Source organism: Podarcis tiliguerta (genome assembly GCF_965153285.1).
Source record: "Podarcis tiliguerta genome assembly, chromosome: 16".
Classification (NCBI taxonomy): domain Eukaryota; kingdom Metazoa; phylum Chordata; class Lepidosauria; order Squamata; family Lacertidae; genus Podarcis; species Podarcis tiliguerta.
Genome location: NC_139549.1, coordinates 14,355,821 through 14,372,111, shown reverse-complemented (window position 1 = coordinate 14,372,111; position 16,291 = coordinate 14,355,821). Strand labels below are relative to the sequence as shown.

The following is a 16,291-nucleotide window of genomic DNA, read 5'->3' as shown; positions in this document are numbered from 1 at the left end:
TAATTTTCAGAGATATCCATCCACAGTTTACATGCAGATTTGGAGGAAAGACTGAAACATCTGAATTCACCTTCTTTGCTTCTGACTTTGTTTATTATATGTAGTGACGGGAATATTGTTTGCCTCTTGAGAGGTACAGAGACATACAACTTTTTACAGATGTTTCCAGGGTCCTCTAATGGAGAAAACTTAAGCATTGTACCTAGAACAAAAGGTTTTGATACTGACCAGTTATATATATATTTGCATTGTTTTTTGTCAATAAGTATTAAATAAAAGCGAAAATGACACAGGTGTTGAGAGGCCTTTTGTGCTCAGGTCTTGCTTCTTGTGGGTTTCTGGGCATTTGGAGGCCACTGTGAAAACAGGAGGCTGGACTAGATGAGCCCTTAGTTTTTTATTTATACTTTTCAAATATATACATTTCATTAATTTTCCAATCCATTTAACATTTCAAATTTTGACTTCCTTCCCCCTCTTTCTGCGGTTCCTTAATTTTTTTCATACCTTCTGCATATCAAAATTCATTTAATTTACTCATTTAATTATCTAAAGTAAATATATAGTCTTATAAAACTGCAGGTTATTACAATAATCCTGCTAATGTTTCAATCTGTTTAGAATTTATCTGTAAAAATTCAATAAACCATTTCCATTCTTTTATAAAAAGTTTGTTATCTTGATTTCTTATTCTTCTGGTAAGTTTAGCCATTTCTGCATATTCCATAAGTTTTTGCATCCATTCTTCCTTTGCTGGGACTTCTGCTTCTTTCCATTTTGGGGCAAGTAACATTCTTGCTGCTGTAGTAACATACATAAATAAATTTCTATACAATTTAGGTAGTTCTGTCCCTATAATTCCCAAAAGAAAAGCTTCTGGAGTTTTTAAAAATGAAAGTTATTGTGAACATCTTTTTCAATTCATTATATATCACTTCCCTGGGAAATGGACTAGGTGAGCCCTTGGCCTCATCCAACAGGACAGTTCATCCGTTCTTACGGTGCAGGGAGCTGAACTCTTGGGCTATTACTATTATTTTTCTATCTTGTTTTTTCTGCCCTTCTCACTTCAGTCATAAAAGTCGTCTTTATCATGCAAGCTGTCATCTTTGCTTGCTTCCTCTGCGTCAGCCCAGCGATCTGTGGAGAGAAAAGGGTATGGCCACGGATTGAAGCGTCTCCTACAGTGTATTTCAGTATACAGTGGTGCCCCACAAGACGAATGCCTCGCAAGACGGAAAACCCGCTAGACGAAAGGGTTTTCCGTTTTGGAGGTGCTTCACATGATGAATTTGCTATGGGCTTGCTTCGCAAGACGAAAATGTCTTGCGAGTTCCTGCGATTTTTTTTCGCTCCCCACCCCCTTTTTCTAAGGCACTAAGCTGCTAATAGCCTTTTAGCAGCTAATCCGCTAATCCCTTAAGCCTTTAATAGCCGCTAAAGCCGCTAAACTGCTAATAGCGCTAATCCGCTAATAGGGTTGCTTCGCAAGACGAAAAAACCGCTAGACGAAGAGACTCACGGAACGGATTCTTTTCGTCTTGCGAGGCACCACTGTATTCCCTACTTTTGCAGGGCATTGGGGAACCTGCGGCCCTCCATATGTTGCTGGACTACAGCTCCTATAATCCCTGACCATGCTAGCTGAGGCTGAAGGGCACAGGAGACCAGCAACATCTGGAAGGCCAGAAGTTCCTCACCCCTGCTCTGTAGAAATATGCAGTCTCCTAGCAACACAGAGATCACTATTTTTCCCGCAGTTTGGTTGTACAGTACTCTTTTAGCTTGAGATGCCAGCGATTGGACCTTCTTTATGCAGAGCCTAGATTCTACCACTGACTTTTAGTCCTTCTCTGTTTGTATCTCGGGGCCAATTCCAGACTATCACTATTTGGAAGAGTGGGCTTCTATTGCATACTGGCAAATTCAGTGTTCCTCCTGATGATAGGTTTATACAAGATTCATCCCAAAGCTTGTGCAAGCAATTAGAACTATGGCTGCATACACACGGCATTTTATTCTAGAATCTGTTGAGACTGAGTTGTTCCCCCACATACCCTACACATAATCTAGATCTACTGCATGTTTTTTTTTGCTCCTTAAAAGTGCTTCTTGAGAAACTGGTTCCACTCCGGCAATGAAAGCTCGTTACAGATTGATTCTGCATTATCCCACAGGGTGTCCATTTGAAAATAGATGAAAACAAATGTAGGCAATGGATAGGGGCAGTTTGTATCCACACTTGCCCAAATACATTGAGGGTGGGTGTATATCAAGATCGTAATCTCCTCTTTCTTCTTCATTTACCTAGGCGTGTGCAGCAAGGAAAAGGCATGGATAACATAATTGGGGTGTGGGGAGGGCGGAGATTATAATACATTGCTCAGGAAACTGAACCCACCCTTGTGGACATCTAAAATCAATCTAGATTGAAATGAGCAAGTTGAGGACAAGCATGAATTATTCCAAATTGAGAAAAACTACATTTTTGTGCTACAAACAGGTTAGTGCGCATGTAGCCTTCAGGATGTTCTTTATTGAACATTCATCCTGATTCGTTTGCAGAGTGTTTACACATCTTCCTCTTAATCATTTGTATGTTCCCTACTTTCCATTGCATTTCCCCAACGCTTTCCTAATCACAAAGATCTATTCTTTCCCCCCGAAAAAAGTGTTGTTGCAGTAGGGTGACAAAACACTTCAATCCACTCTGATTGGGGAAAACGACATTTCCAGTATGTGCTCGAATCGTTCCCACAAAATAGCAACAGCCTGGAGGCATCCTCAGGTTGTGCAATTAAAGTGGATTTGGTGCCCTTGAGCAACAAATCTGCTTGGAAGAAAAACACAAAAAACCACCTCCCAGACTTTTTGTGATGAGTAAAGTGGAAGGAAAATGAACTGGAAAGTGTGGGACAACATTTGTTTGGCACAATGTCATATAACCTCCCAACAAATAAATCAGAATGAACATTCAATAAACAGTGGGTGTTGTATAAGCTCCCTACTAAATGTGTGCAAAACGTATCGGGATGAACTATCAATAGACAGGTTTTCTGGAGTGGCATGGTTATTATCCTGAGAGATTCAGTTTTGGCTGCCATTTCTCTGTGCTCAAGAAATTTCCTCTCACCTTGGAGCCTTTGAAGATCTGCCTCATTCTGCTGATCCCTGTGGAGAAAGAAAACCAGATCCTGAAAACTGGGGATCCAAATGCAGAAATGCCCCAACCAGGGCTTCACTGCAATACCAGAGTTGTGTCCCACACTGTGCTTCTCCTCCACCGCACCCCACCCTTGCCCCTCTTTGCACTTCCAAGCTGACCTGGCTATGATTCCAGGTTCCATAGAGCTCACAACCCCTCTGTTACTGCAGTCAGAGGGAATAACCTACTCCTGTTTTGTTTCTTTCAGTGGGTTGTATTTGCAGACCTTCCAAGTGTCCCTGTTTTCCAGTCATCCTGGTTTCTGATTTGATCCTGGAATATCCCACTTTTCCTTAGTACGTCCCTATTTTCATTGGAGTAATGTTGGAGGCAGGGCTGGATTTAGGTTTGATGAGGCCCTAAGCTCCTGAAGGTAATGGGGCCCTTATATGTCCAGCTGTCCTTTTGCCTGCCCTGCATCTTCCAACAGTCAGCTGGCCTTGGTTTCTAGCATTGTGAGAGAGACTGCATGGATATTGGAACTGCATAACTCCAAGGTCCACTAGGTTCATTGGGTCTTCCTCACAAGCAAGTGACTCATAAGAGCAGTGTCTGGGAGCCACTAGATGGCGCCCTGTTATCATGGGATAATTGATATTCAAGGCAATGGAGGATCTGATGACAAAGCGAGGGATGAAAGATGAAAATTCATCAGGAGGATGAATCATCTTCCTTATCAAGAAAGGCACAAATAGCTGGTGGTTTTTGGCTTAGGAAAGGCCATCCATGTAAGAGGAGACAAGCGTCTTCTAAGGTCATGGTGAGGGATGTGGGTAGAGTTAGTAAGTCCAGTTCTCTTGCAAAGATGTTTAGATGGCATCCTTGGAGAGGCAGGACATCCAGGTGCTATTTAGGAACCTAAGGAGCTGCCTTATCCCAGGGTCAGACTATTTGTCCACATAGGCCAGTATTGGCTACTCAGGCATCCAATTAAATTGATAGGTGGCAGATACATGATGCGTATAAAATGAAGTACAGGCAACTCCTCATTTGCGCAGGGGTTACGTTCCAAGGCACCACACATTGAATGGAAATTGTGTCTATTGGGGACCCCATTGAAAAAGCCTGCAAACATGCTCTAAACCTCTGGAAACCTTTGAAAAACCCTTTTAAAAAAACCAAAACACCACCAAACTCCCTCCAAACCTCCTTGTTCAAACTCCAAAACTCTACAGACCTCAAAGATTGGTGCAAAGGCTCATGGGATTGCTAGATGCTATTTTCACACTCCTTTAGGGCCATTTTTGCCCCTTTCCATGCCACTTCCGGGTTTGCAGGGATGTGCTTGTGCCTCACATGTGCATAAATGGGAAGTTGCCTGTGGCAATCTATGATTGCTCCATGGAGAAGGACTGTAGCTCAGTGGCAGAGCACCCACTTTACGTGCAGAAGGTCCCAGGTTCAATCCCTGATGTCTCCAGGCAGGGCTGGGACAGTTCCTTCCCTGAAACCCTGGCAAGCCACTGACAGTCAATCTAGATGAGGTTTTCCCCAAACTTGGGTCTCCCACTATCTTTGGACTACAACTCCCATCACCCCTAGTTAGTAGGACATCAGGGATGATGGGACTTCTAGTCCCAAAGCAATCTGGAGACCCAAGTTTAATCTAGACATTACTGAGCTAGATGAACCAATGGTCTGATTCTGTCTAAGACAGCTTCCAGTGTTCATGTTCCTTAAGATAGGATGGGGCATAGATAAAGGAGGAGAATATGAGGCCCCACCTTGATTTTGGCTTTTTGGAGAAGGGAGCCAAGGCAGCTTCAATGTCTGTATCAGCTTCACTCTCTTCCACTTCCTCCTCCTCCTCCTCTTCTCCTTCACAAATGGATTCTGTTCCTGCATTCAATAAATACATGTGAACTAGGAGAAATTTGACAGGAACAAGGGGGAAGATGGTGAGGGAACCTGACATGGGAAAGTACTCCATCTCAGTTGCCAGATTCTCAGTTGTCTCTTTGTTAAAAGGACTTCCTGGGCAGAATTTAAACCAGCCTCCCCCAACCCAGTGCTCTCCAGTGTCTTGAACATCTCATGGGGCTGATGGGAGTTGTAGTCCTATGCATGTGGAGAGCAACAGGTTAGGGAAGACTGGTTTAAACTGTTGCATTGGACCTCTAGAACAGTGTTTCCTAAACATGGGTCTCTGGCTGTTTCCGGACTACAATTCCCACCATCCCTGGTCTTGCTAGCTAGGGATGATAGGAGTTGTAGTCCAAAAAAGGCCGGAGACCCAAGTTTGGGAAACACTGCCTAGAACCTTAAATGATCTGGCTCCAAGACACCTCAATGAACACTTCCTCCCAAACGAGATTCCATTTATTCAGTTCAGTGTCCCCAATCCAAATCCCATTGTGTCATATGAGAGGTGAATGGCTACCATGGCCTTTTCCAACTGTGGTGCCCCCTCAGTGGAACTCTCCTTGTTAACGAAGTTCATGGAGTTTTGAGACCTGGTGGCTGATTTCTTATTATCAATTAATCTCTATCTGCTGCACTTTAGGATGCTTTTTATAATGTCCTTGGGTGCAATTCTAATTTGGGGGGCTGTAGATCACAGCGCTAGAGCACATGCTATGCACAGAGAATCTCCCAGGTTCAATCCTAGCATCTCCAAGGAAGGCTGGGAAAGACCTTTGATCAAAACCCTGGAGAGTCACTGCCAGTCAGTGTATAGAATACTAGGCTAGATGGAGCATGGGTCTGGCTCGACATAAGAAAGCTTCCTTCTTTTCTGTTTGAATCAACCCTACAATGATGACTGGAATCTTACATTATTTTTAGAGGGAGGGCCATCACACCTTGGTCAGAGCACATGCTTTCTTTCATGCAGAAAACCACAGGTTCAGTCCTTCACAGGTTCCATCTCCAACAAGTAGTTCCAGGAAAGACTGAAACTCTGGAGAGCCTCTGCCGGTCAGAGCAGACAATACTGAGCTCGATGGACCAATGGACATACTGCTTTGTTTCCAATCAGTGCATGTCCCATAGCTGCAGCTTTTCCTGCAGCTTTTCACAGCATAAATGTCCTGGGGTGGATTTTTTTGTGTCCCACTTTTTTGTGTTATGACACAAGAGTGCCCCTTCTGATGACAAGAAGATTGAGAAGGCATCATGGAACAATGAATAAAGCAGAATGATCAGTGGCGTAGCGTGGGGGGTGCAGGGGGGGCCGGCTGCACCGGGCACAACATCTGGGGGGGGGGCGCTCGCACTCGCAGCTCTCTGAGTGCTAAGACCCACGGGTTAGGGGGCGCAAATTACTTGCCTTGCCCCGGGTACTGACAACCCACGCTACGCTGCTGAGAATGATGTGTGGACAGTCCAAAATCCACTACTGATAAATCCACTACTGATGCGCTAATACAACATTAATGACACGTCGCAGAAGACACTCAGAAAAAGGGCAGAGGAAATGTCACCATATGTGCAGCCAGCGCTGTGCTTACCTTCCTCCATGAGCTTGACCCCCAGGGGTTGCCCATTCTGCAGACTGGAGGTCTGGCAGCTGCTGCCGTCATCCCTCAAAGAGAAGAAAGAAGAACAGTGATGGGGAGGGGTGGTCCATCTCCACACGCAGGATAGGGGAGGAGGGTTCTGCCCACCTTCCACCCCACTGGAACACTGAGAACTTACTGCTCCAATGTGCTGCAGATCCTGGGTTCCAAAGAGAACTGCTCTGGACCAGTATTGATGCTGGCTACATCCTCTTCTGGGCTCCTGGCTCCCTCCTGGCTTTCCGTGTCTCTCTCTGGGCCTCCCTGCTCATCACCGCTTCCTCCAGCCCTGTCTGGCTCGCCATAATCTCTGCTGGTTCCTCCTTCCTCCTCGTCCTCGCTCCGACTGCTTCCCTGGCCATTTCCATATCCTATATCCAACTTCACTGCTTCCACCTGAGCTTCCAGCTCTGCACTTGACTCCCTGCTTTCTTGCACATTTTGAGTTTCCCCCAAAGATCCTGGTGCGTTGTTTACTTCCCCTGTCCTGCTCTCACCCGCCACATGAATCCCACCCTCCTGTTCTCCCTGCTCAGGCTCCAGTACTTCAGCTCTACCACTTTCCAGGGGCTCCTCTTCATCCGGAGCTGGTGTTTCCCTTGGAGACCCATGGTCCCCGGACATTTTATCCCACCCCAAATCCAGACTTCCTGCAGCTTCGCCCACCTCACTGCCACCGCCTCTTCCCTTTTCCCGTTCCTCCTTTTCCCCAAGTTTTCCATCCTCCTGCCCATCCCGGCCCAACATTTCCTCTTGTCCCAAAATATTGCTAGGCTCATGGATTATTGCTGTCTCATCCTCTTGCAGCAATCCTGGAAATCTGGAAACAGAAGGGGGGGGGAGGTAGTGAGGTCAAGGGCAATAGGCTCAGGTTCATAGGCTCCTTCCAAGAAATGCCAAGGAGAACAAGTTATTGAGCTTCTCCCCACTCCTGACAACTATCCTGGTGGAGAACCAAGGGTGGCTGAGATTCCAGGGTGGTGGTGAGAATACCTGTTTGGGGGCACCTGTGACAAATCTTCGCTTTGAACTGTTGTGGGAGCATCCTGGCACTGTTTCAGCTGCATCCCTTGTTGCCTCAGCAATGCCTTGGAGGCACTTTCAGCCACCCAGTGCTCCAAATCTGCTTCAGCTGTGTCCAGGCCACTGCCACCTGAGCTCATCCCCAGTGGTCCACGCTGACCCCAAGAAGCTGGCGAGAGAAAGAGGGAAAGAAGAAGAAGAAGAAGAGTTTGGATTTGATATCCTGCCTTTCATTCCCCTTAAGGAGTCTCAAAGCGGCTAACATTCTCCTTTCCCTTCCTCCCCCACAACAAACACTCTGTGAGGTGAGTGGGGCTGAGAGACTTCAAGAAGTGTGACTGGCCCAAGGTCACCCAGCAGCTGCATGTGGAGGAGCGGAGACGCGAACCCGGTTCCCCAGATTAGGAGACTACCGCTCTTAACCACTACACCACGCTGGCTCTCTTTGAAAATAGGTTTATGTTTTACAGCTGACCTGGTGGCAAGACTTTAACTTGAAATTGGGCTCAGTCTTAAGACTCTGAGCACACAGGCGAGAAATAAAAGCTGAGCGGACTTCTGAGCAAGTGCAAAGTACTTTCCCTGAGGGGCAGAAGGTCCTGTTCCCCAGAATCTCCTGGGTGTTGTCAAGAGATAGAAGAAAGCTGATGCCAGCATCCTTACCTGCTTTGTCCCTAAAAAGCATCGCAGCCTGTGACCTTCCTTGTGGGCTGTAGGCCAGGCTGCGTCCATTCCACCTCATGTTGCTCAGTTCCTCCCTGGAGCATCCAGTGCTGCTGCTGCTTTCTTCCCTCGGGACCTCCCTTGTGATGGTGGTGCTGGCAGCAGGACTTTCGGTAGGATGGTCCTCTGGCCCCTGGACTATGCTAGTCCTCTGCCATTCCTGGGAAAGGTCTCTCCTCAACATGGTGGCCTCTCTAGGGATTGTCCAAGGTTGGGAGGACAGAGAAAAAGATCCACCTTGGCCAGGAGATATCAAGACTTCCTCATCCTTCTGGGGTTGCCATGGAGACCGCGAGGAAGACCAGGCCTGACTGCGATGTTCTCTGGAAGTTTGGGAGCTGAGTGTTATGGAGGGGAAAGGATGGGCCGCGGAATGGCCCCAGCTCTTCCTGTGTTCCCCGAAACCTGACCAGAGTCTCCCATAAGTTTCTGGGGCCCAGGATGGCACCGTTTCAAAGGGGTGAAATGGCAACCATTCTCTCTGGCGTCCGATTTCAAAAGGGAGCTGCCCATTCCAGTTAGCAGAGTGGGGTCTTGCCAGCAGTTCCTGGGATGCAAAGAGCAAAAGAAAGGCATGTGGGAACCAGAATGGGAAATATTTCAAATATTCACTCTTCAAATGGTTATTTCCTTATGTTTGCTGGTGGTTTGAAATAAAACAAGGTTTAATTACTGTATTTCTAAATGTATTTTAAAGAGCCCACAGCGAAAAGCTAATAGACAACCGTCAGCATCAGAAGGTGGATGCTATACCTCAAACTTCAGAACTAGAATCTGGATGACAAATATTTATTCCTGAATTTATAAACTGCTCTTCCTTTAGACAATTCCCCAGTGGTGAACAAAAATGAAACATAAATAAATATTCTTTTTCGACTTTTATTGTAGAAATTATTTCAGAAATGTAAAAAGTCAGCAAAATTTCAGATTTGAATGGGACCCTCTTCAGATGCAAGGAAATAGGCCTGAAACTTATGGGGGGGGGCAGTGCTGGGGCACAATTTGCCCATTCCTAAATGTTCGGTATATGAAATTTGTTGTGTATTGAAGTTCTCACCCTAGCCACCGGGGGGTATTGTGTATATAGTTTTCACTCAGGTCCACATCAGTTAATTTAACCCACTACTTAATAAAATTCTGTTCAAAATAATATTATTCATTGGGTTTTGGCACAGCGGATTATATAGTTCACAACAGCCACCTGAGTTAGTTTACCTGTCTCACATCAGACCCGTGTGGCTTCTGAAGGCCTCTGCTCAGATGAGGAAGCGATTCTTCATAGTTGCTCTGAAATAAAAAGTAGCTTTGGATCATCTGGGAGTGCCGATTTCTCCATCCCCAATTTTATCAGCACCAGCACCCCTTTGTTTAACTCTTGGCAGATTAGAACTTCAGATCAGCCATTTGTTTTCTCCATCACGCGAGCATGAATCTAGCTCGGAAGGTTAATAGTGACCCAGGTGGGTCCTTCAAAAGGATGTTTCTGGGCCACCTGTTTCGCTCAGATCCGGCTTGCGGGTTTCCTGTTATGGGCATCTGGCTGGCCACTGTAAGAACAAGATGCCGGATCAGATGGGCCTTTGGCCTGCTCCAGCAGCCAGGCTCTTATGTTCTTATGATAGCAAAAGTCCTCTTTGTCTAGGATCCAACAGCTACAGCTTACTATCCCCACGCAGGGAGGATGAGGAGCATCAGCCCAAACCAATGGCAAATAGTCAGCAACATCTGCAGGGCAGCAGGTTACTCCTTCCTGCGCTGCATGGAGGTTTCATTTTGGCCGTCGACATACTGCACCTTGATCCAGTTTCTTTTTAAAAGCTACCTTAGATTAGCAGCCATCCCTACCATCTTATGAATATCACCTGTTAGTTATACGTTGCACCCTATAATTCCAAAACCTAAGAATTCAATAGGCAGATCTCTTCCCATCACTGCATCTGCATGCTGGGGGGAAATTGGGACTATTAAATGTCTGCCTCTCAAGATGTTTGAATGCATGAGAATTGCTAATTCTGCCCTTGCAATATAGCAACACTACACAGAGGAAACCTACCACTAGCAATTGGTGGGATTCTTCTCCTGATTTTAAACAACCCCCTTGCCCGTTTTTCTTGGCTACCTTGGCTAAATCGCTTCTCTTCCTCCTCCTCCTCTTCCTCAATGCGTCTATCTTGGCCGACAGATCCGCCAACTGGGCCTCCACGTCAGCAAAGTCCTGCAACAGCTGTTTGTTCCGGATCCGTGCTTGGTTCTCATGCATGCATAGCTCAGTCCATAACCTGCATAGTGCAGCCACTTGCGTCTTTGGGCTAGGGGAGAAAAAGAAAATGACTGGCAAGGTACAAAGTGGAGCAGGTTAGCAAAAATATCTTGGGGGGGAATATTATAAGAGGTTGGTCAGGGAGGGGGAAGGTAAGCATCTTGCCACCTGATGATAAAGAGTGCCATGTATCTCCTGGCCTTAAGGCTTCATGGGAAGCCCTCAAAAGCACCCTGCTGATGACCAGGCTTTGCTGGTGAGCTACATTGAGGAAAGTGTTGTTCTGCATAAGCTGTGCAGTCATGTTTTTTTATTAAGATGCAGCTGCAATTGCTCGTGTCTTCCTTATCTCATTGCTGTGCCGCCCAGCACGTAGTGTTGTCTATGAATGAGGGAGAAAAGGAGAGAGAGATGTGGAGACGCAGCAGGAGAGACTGAATAAAAGAACCGAAGAACTGTAAAGTTGCAGGAATCTGGCAACTGGACTTCATGCTTGCTGTGAACTTTAAGGAAGCAGGAAACTGAAAAGCAGAAACCCTCTCTGGGCTCAGAGAGAGAAACTGGGCAAGAAACTGTGATGTCTTTAGTGTGTTTTAGTAACATAGAAGTTCATTCTGACATATGTGTGGAATGTGTTGTACAAGGCATGGAGGTGCTACTAAGTAAAACTCTGCTAAAACTTTCATTTAATGGTCCTCCTCATAGCTTCCCTAGAAAGATGGATACTAGGGCTGGATGATGTATTGCTACACCATTCAAAATCGCTTTGAAGTCCACATCGTGATAACGGTTTCATAATATTTGACATGGCGATATATCACAAATCACAATGTACAGTGGTGCCTCGGAAGACGAAAAGAATCCGTTCCGCGAGTCTCTTCGTCTAGCGGTTTTTTCGTCTTGCGAAACAACCCTATTAGCGGATTAGTGCTATTAGCGGTTTAGCGGCTATTAGCGGCTATTAAAGGCTTAAGGGATTAGTGGATTAGCTACTAAAAGGCTATTAGCAGCTTAGTGCCTTAGAAAAAGGGGGCGGGGAGCGAAAAAAAATCGCAAGAATCGCAAGACATTTTCGTCTTGCAAAGCAAGCCCATAGAGAAATTCGTCCTGCGAAGCGCATTGAAAAATGGAAAACCCTTTCGTCTAGCGGGTTTTCTGTCTTGCGAGGCATTCGTCTTGCGGGGCACCACTGTATATGCTAGGTAAAAAGCCTAGTTTTATACACGGAAAAATACGGTATGTATTCACGCCACACCACTTTCTGAGCAGCATCAGGTTCCAGGGGTTCCAGGCGCTTATCCAGGCTTTGCGTTTCCTTTTGGAAATGAGGCACAGCAAACTGTGGAGTCTTTATGATATATGATTTATTTACATAGGTGGCGCTGTGGGTTAAACCACAGAGCCTAGGACTTGCTGATCAGAAGGTCGGCGGTTCGAATCCCCATGACGGGGTAAGCTCCTGTTGCTCGGTCCCTGCTCCTGCCAACCTAGCATTTCGAAAGAACGTCAAAGTGCAAGTAGATAAATAGGTACCGCTCCGGCAGGAAGGTAAACGGGGTTTCCGTGCGCTGCTCTGGTTCGCCAGAAGCGGCTTAGTCATGCTGGCCACATGACCCGGAAGCTGTATGCCGGCTCCCTCAGCCAATAAAGCAAGATGAGCGGCGCAACCCCAGAGTCGGCCACGACTGGACCTAATGGTCAGGGGTCCCTTTACCTTTATATACAACCTGGGCCTACGATGGGGGGGCTCACAGTACAAACACCCCCAAAGGGTCTTGTTTCTCCCAGAGCTGCAGCCTTGGATTAAAACAGACATCAGACATTGCTCTCCAACTTTCTCTCCAGCTTGCTCCTGGGTCACACATCACAGCAAACTCTCAACTTTCAGCTCAGGGTTTGCCCTTCTAACTATCTCTCATTTGTTGTGTCTCACAGAGCCCACTTTCCTTTGTTCTCTTAAATGGTCCATCTCTCAAGTGATCATCTTAATGCAGGAAACTAGCGTGGCTTATATTTTAACACTTGCTGGATCCAGGGTTTAGAAGGACCTCGGATACAGCCTACCCCGCCCCCCAACTTGTAACAATACATTTGGAGTAGTGTTTTAAATTTTATGTGTTTTTAATTGTATAACACACAAACGTTTAAGCTGCTTTCTGCATATGCAATTGTTCTGTGTATGTTTTTATAGTATGGGGAATCCTTTTGGGTTGCTTCAAGGGAAGAGGTTCCTAAAGAAAATAGGTAATAATGTAGCTTTAACACACAGTCTGGCAAGCAGAGAGAATTCAAAACCGAAAGAACAAAAATAGGAACAAAGGAAGCTGCCTTATGCAGTCAGACAAGAAGTCCTACCTGGAGACCCTGGGGATTGAACCTGCAACCTTCGGCATGCAAAACAGAGGCTCTGCCAACTGAGCTCCCGCCCTGCTGGATCACAGTTGTTTCTTAACACAAATAAAAAAGCTGAAAGATGCTTTAAGTGCTCCATCCCCAACACTGCAAGCTGTAGAAACAAGCTTCTCTAGATTGTAGCAATAAAGGTCACTTCAGCCTAGTCCCTGTTTAAAAGGGCTTTCTGCTTCAAATCTCCAATTCTGTAGACTGCTAACTATGCTCTTTGCAAATTAGCTTACAGCTCTTTGCAAACTAAGAAAAGGCGCAATGGAAGTGGTATGCAGTTGGGTGCTGGTTAAAAAAAGTTAGCTTGCACTGGTAGCTCATCCTGGGCCAGACAAAGTCATGTGCCGTCAGCCATTTATTGGGGATGGGAAGCAAATTGATCATGGCTTGGTTGAAACAGGGCAGAGAAGGGGAGGGACTCAACTGACCTCTGTAGGTTATTTGGAGGGCAGATCCCTACCTTTTCCTCTCGCTCTCGGTTTGTGGGGTACGATCCAGTTTGGCATTGAGAGCCTCAGGCCCACAACTTTCTTGTGACCAGTTTCTCATCCTGATGGGGGAATCTTTTGCAGATTGTTAAACTGAGAATAATGTGCTCTCCTCCCCTGTGCTTCTTCACCCATCTCACTTCCCCACACAAGGTTTCTAACTCGGCCAATCTGCAAGGATGATCTCTGGAGGATTAGCAAATAAATCTTCTTGTTAAGAAGATGTAGCCTCTCGCCAGCCAAGTCACCGCTGAGTTTCTCTCTTTCTCTCACTCCTGGCAAGGACCAGCTAAAAGCCAGAAAGAGAGAGACCTGTTTGTGTTCTTGCACAGTCTACGTGGAGATTAAAATATGGAAGCTTCCAGGCTACCTGTCTACAGTGGTACCTCGGGTTAAGTACTTAATTCGTTCCGGAGGTCCGTATTTAACCTGAAACTGTTCTTAAGCTGAAGCACCACTTTAGCTAATGGGGCCTCCTGCTGCCGCCGCACCGCTGGAGCCCGATTTCTGTTCTTATCCTGAAGCACTATTTCTAGGTTAGCGGAGTGTGTAACCTGAAGCGTATGTAACCCAAGGTACCACTGTATTGAACACTCATCCTGATTTGTTTGCAGATATATTAGACAACATTCCCTATTTAATGAGCGTTTGTTCTGATGTGCTAGTGGGATGTTGCGTCAAAACAAGTCTTCTCCCACACTTTCCAGTCTCTTTCCTTGCTGCAAGAAGTTTGACCTTTCCAGGAAGCAGGTTTGCTGCAGAAGACCTCCCAATCAACTATAATTGTACAGCCTGAATTTACAAGTATGCAATTGGATCCCACCCAAAAAAGAACACCTTACGTCTGATCTTTTTTGAGCATTTATTCTGGTTTGTTTGCAAGGTGGTTATCTTGATTTGCTAGTGAGTTTATATGCCTTCCTGTTAAATCATTTGCTCCTCCCACACTTCTCAGTCCATTTCTTCATTACTTTCCTAGATGCAAAAAGTCCTGTTTTTAAAAAGTGGGTTTATTGTGCCAGAGCAACAGAGTCCCTTAATAACACTTTAATTGCAGAAAATACTGACAGTCTAGGGGGGAAACAGAAGCTAGCAAATCATCTTGATGAGATGGCCCTTAAATGTGACCTCGAGCTATCCCAGGGAAATTGAGGTCACTTCAAGATGACCTGTTTGTTGAGCATTCATTCTGATTTGATTCATGGGGAGGTTACACAACATGGTGCCAAGCAAGTGCTAAGTTAGCCCACTCTTTCCAGAGCATTTCCCCCCATTTCTTTCCTTATTGCAAAGAGCCCCAAATCAACTTTTAACTGCACCACCTGAATGTGCTGCAACGTGACTGAATCTGACCTGACAATAGTGATGATTGCTCATGATCTCAAGTTGCTGTAGGGAAATGGGAGAGTGGAAGCTGGAAGAACTTTGTGACCAATTCAACAGACACTTTCTTTAAAAAGTACTGCACAGGAACATCCATCCAGGAGAGAAATTGTTCAGCCAACTCTATCTGGACTAGTGAAAACCCCACTTTGCTCTTCCTGCAAGTTGTATGGAGGTTACCTTGTACTTTTTAATCTTGTGAACTACCCTGAGAACTTCAGATGAAGAGCGGTATGTAAATTGAATAATATATAAAATAAACCTCCTTCCGGCAGCTCTCTGCAGAGAAAGGGCCTCCTGCAGATACCATCTCATCAAGAGCTCCATTGCACAAGGTGTTGGAGTCAGGCCTTTAAGGTGGTGACACCTCACCTCTAGTGCTCCCTCCCATGAATAGACAAGCAGGCACCATCTATACTGACATTCTGCTGCCTGTTAAAGAATTTCCTGTTTCAACAAGCCTTCTAACGTGGATATTGTTTTATCCTAGTCAACATCCATGTTGGCTGTGAAATCATTTCATGCAGAGTTTATTGTGCATGTTTGCACCGCAAAGTTGCTCAGAGATGCTTCATAGGAAGTAAGTCATGAATGAGATAAATAAATCTATGGGGATGCCTGCTGACACAGTCGCCAACACCTCCTGCGTGAAATCCACGCAGAGGGAGGTAGACTTGTAGAGGGAGGTAGAATTGTAGAGGTAGAATTGTAGAAGTCCAACCCCCTGCAATGCAGGAATTTTTTGCCGAACATGGGGCTTGAACCCACGACCCTGAGATGAAGAGTCCGGTGCTCTACCAACTGAGCTTCCAGCATCCTAAGGAGGCATCGATTTCCATTTGATATATGCTCATCACATGCAGCTTGTTTCCGTTCTACTGTTCACCTCCTGACGAAAACCATGTTATTTGTTGTACTTGCTGTGTGAAAATTAATGAAACACATTTTTTAAAAAACCCTCAGTTATTTACCTCGCTGTCCTCTGTGGCAGAATTTTACATAATTATGTTGTCACATTATTTCACCCCATTCATTTCAATGCAAAGGAAATGCAATGCAGTTTTGAGGCAGGGGGAAGGAATCAGTTACGTATCATTTGTAAACTGAAAGCAACAACAACCAATACCAATCATATTAATTGGATTGATTTCCATTCCAGACTTTGGGACGATGAAGCAGGCATTAGCAATTTCAACTCCTCTTTCCCTGGGAATTCTCTGATATCCCCTAAGTGAGGAACCCACCCACTCTATTAAAAAAAATACAGTATCTCTAAACACACACACTTAATTCTAACAGCAAAAACAGG

General features: G+C 45.6%; 1 protein-coding gene across 2 annotated transcripts; it reads right to left on the bottom strand.

Annotated features, from left to right (window-relative positions):
* Positions 1-389: 389 nt before the first annotated feature.
* Positions 390-10,842, bottom strand: LOC310665938 (uncharacterized protein). Of its 2 annotated transcripts, none has more exons than XM_083416321.1 (9): positions 10,568-10,842; positions 9,664-9,735; positions 8,389-8,995; positions 7,696-7,894; positions 6,842-7,522; positions 6,655-6,728; positions 4,930-5,068; positions 3,134-3,171; positions 390-1,140 (listed from the first exon to the last, which is right to left on the bottom strand). In XM_083416321.1, exons 1-9 carry the CDS (start codon positions 10,706-10,708, stop codon positions 1,070-1,072), a joined length of 2,022 nt encoding a protein of 673 aa, XP_083272447.1. In that variant the 5' UTR covers positions 10,709-10,842; the 3' UTR covers positions 390-1,069. The 2 variants fall into 2 exon arrangements, with proteins under 2 accessions (XP_083272447.1, XP_083272448.1); XM_083416322.1 differs by having other exon boundaries at positions 4,930-5,044.
* Positions 10,843-16,291: the final 5,449 nt, after the last annotated feature.

Excerpts from the sequence above, each read along its gene's own strand:
- LOC310665938 (XM_083416321.1), bottom strand. The coding sequence starts at position 10,708 with ATGCATGAGAACCAAGCACGGATCCGGAACAAACAGCTGTTGCAGGAC. Across the intron at positions 8,996-9,663 it reads ACGGGTCTGATGTGAGACAG|GAACTGCTGGCAAGACCCCA; the intron begins GTAAACTAACTC and ends TTTGCATCCCAG. Across the intron at positions 5,069-6,654 it reads GGTCAAGCTCATGGAGGAAG|TTCACATGTATTTATTGAAT; the intron begins GTAAGCACAGCG and ends AATTTCTCCTAG.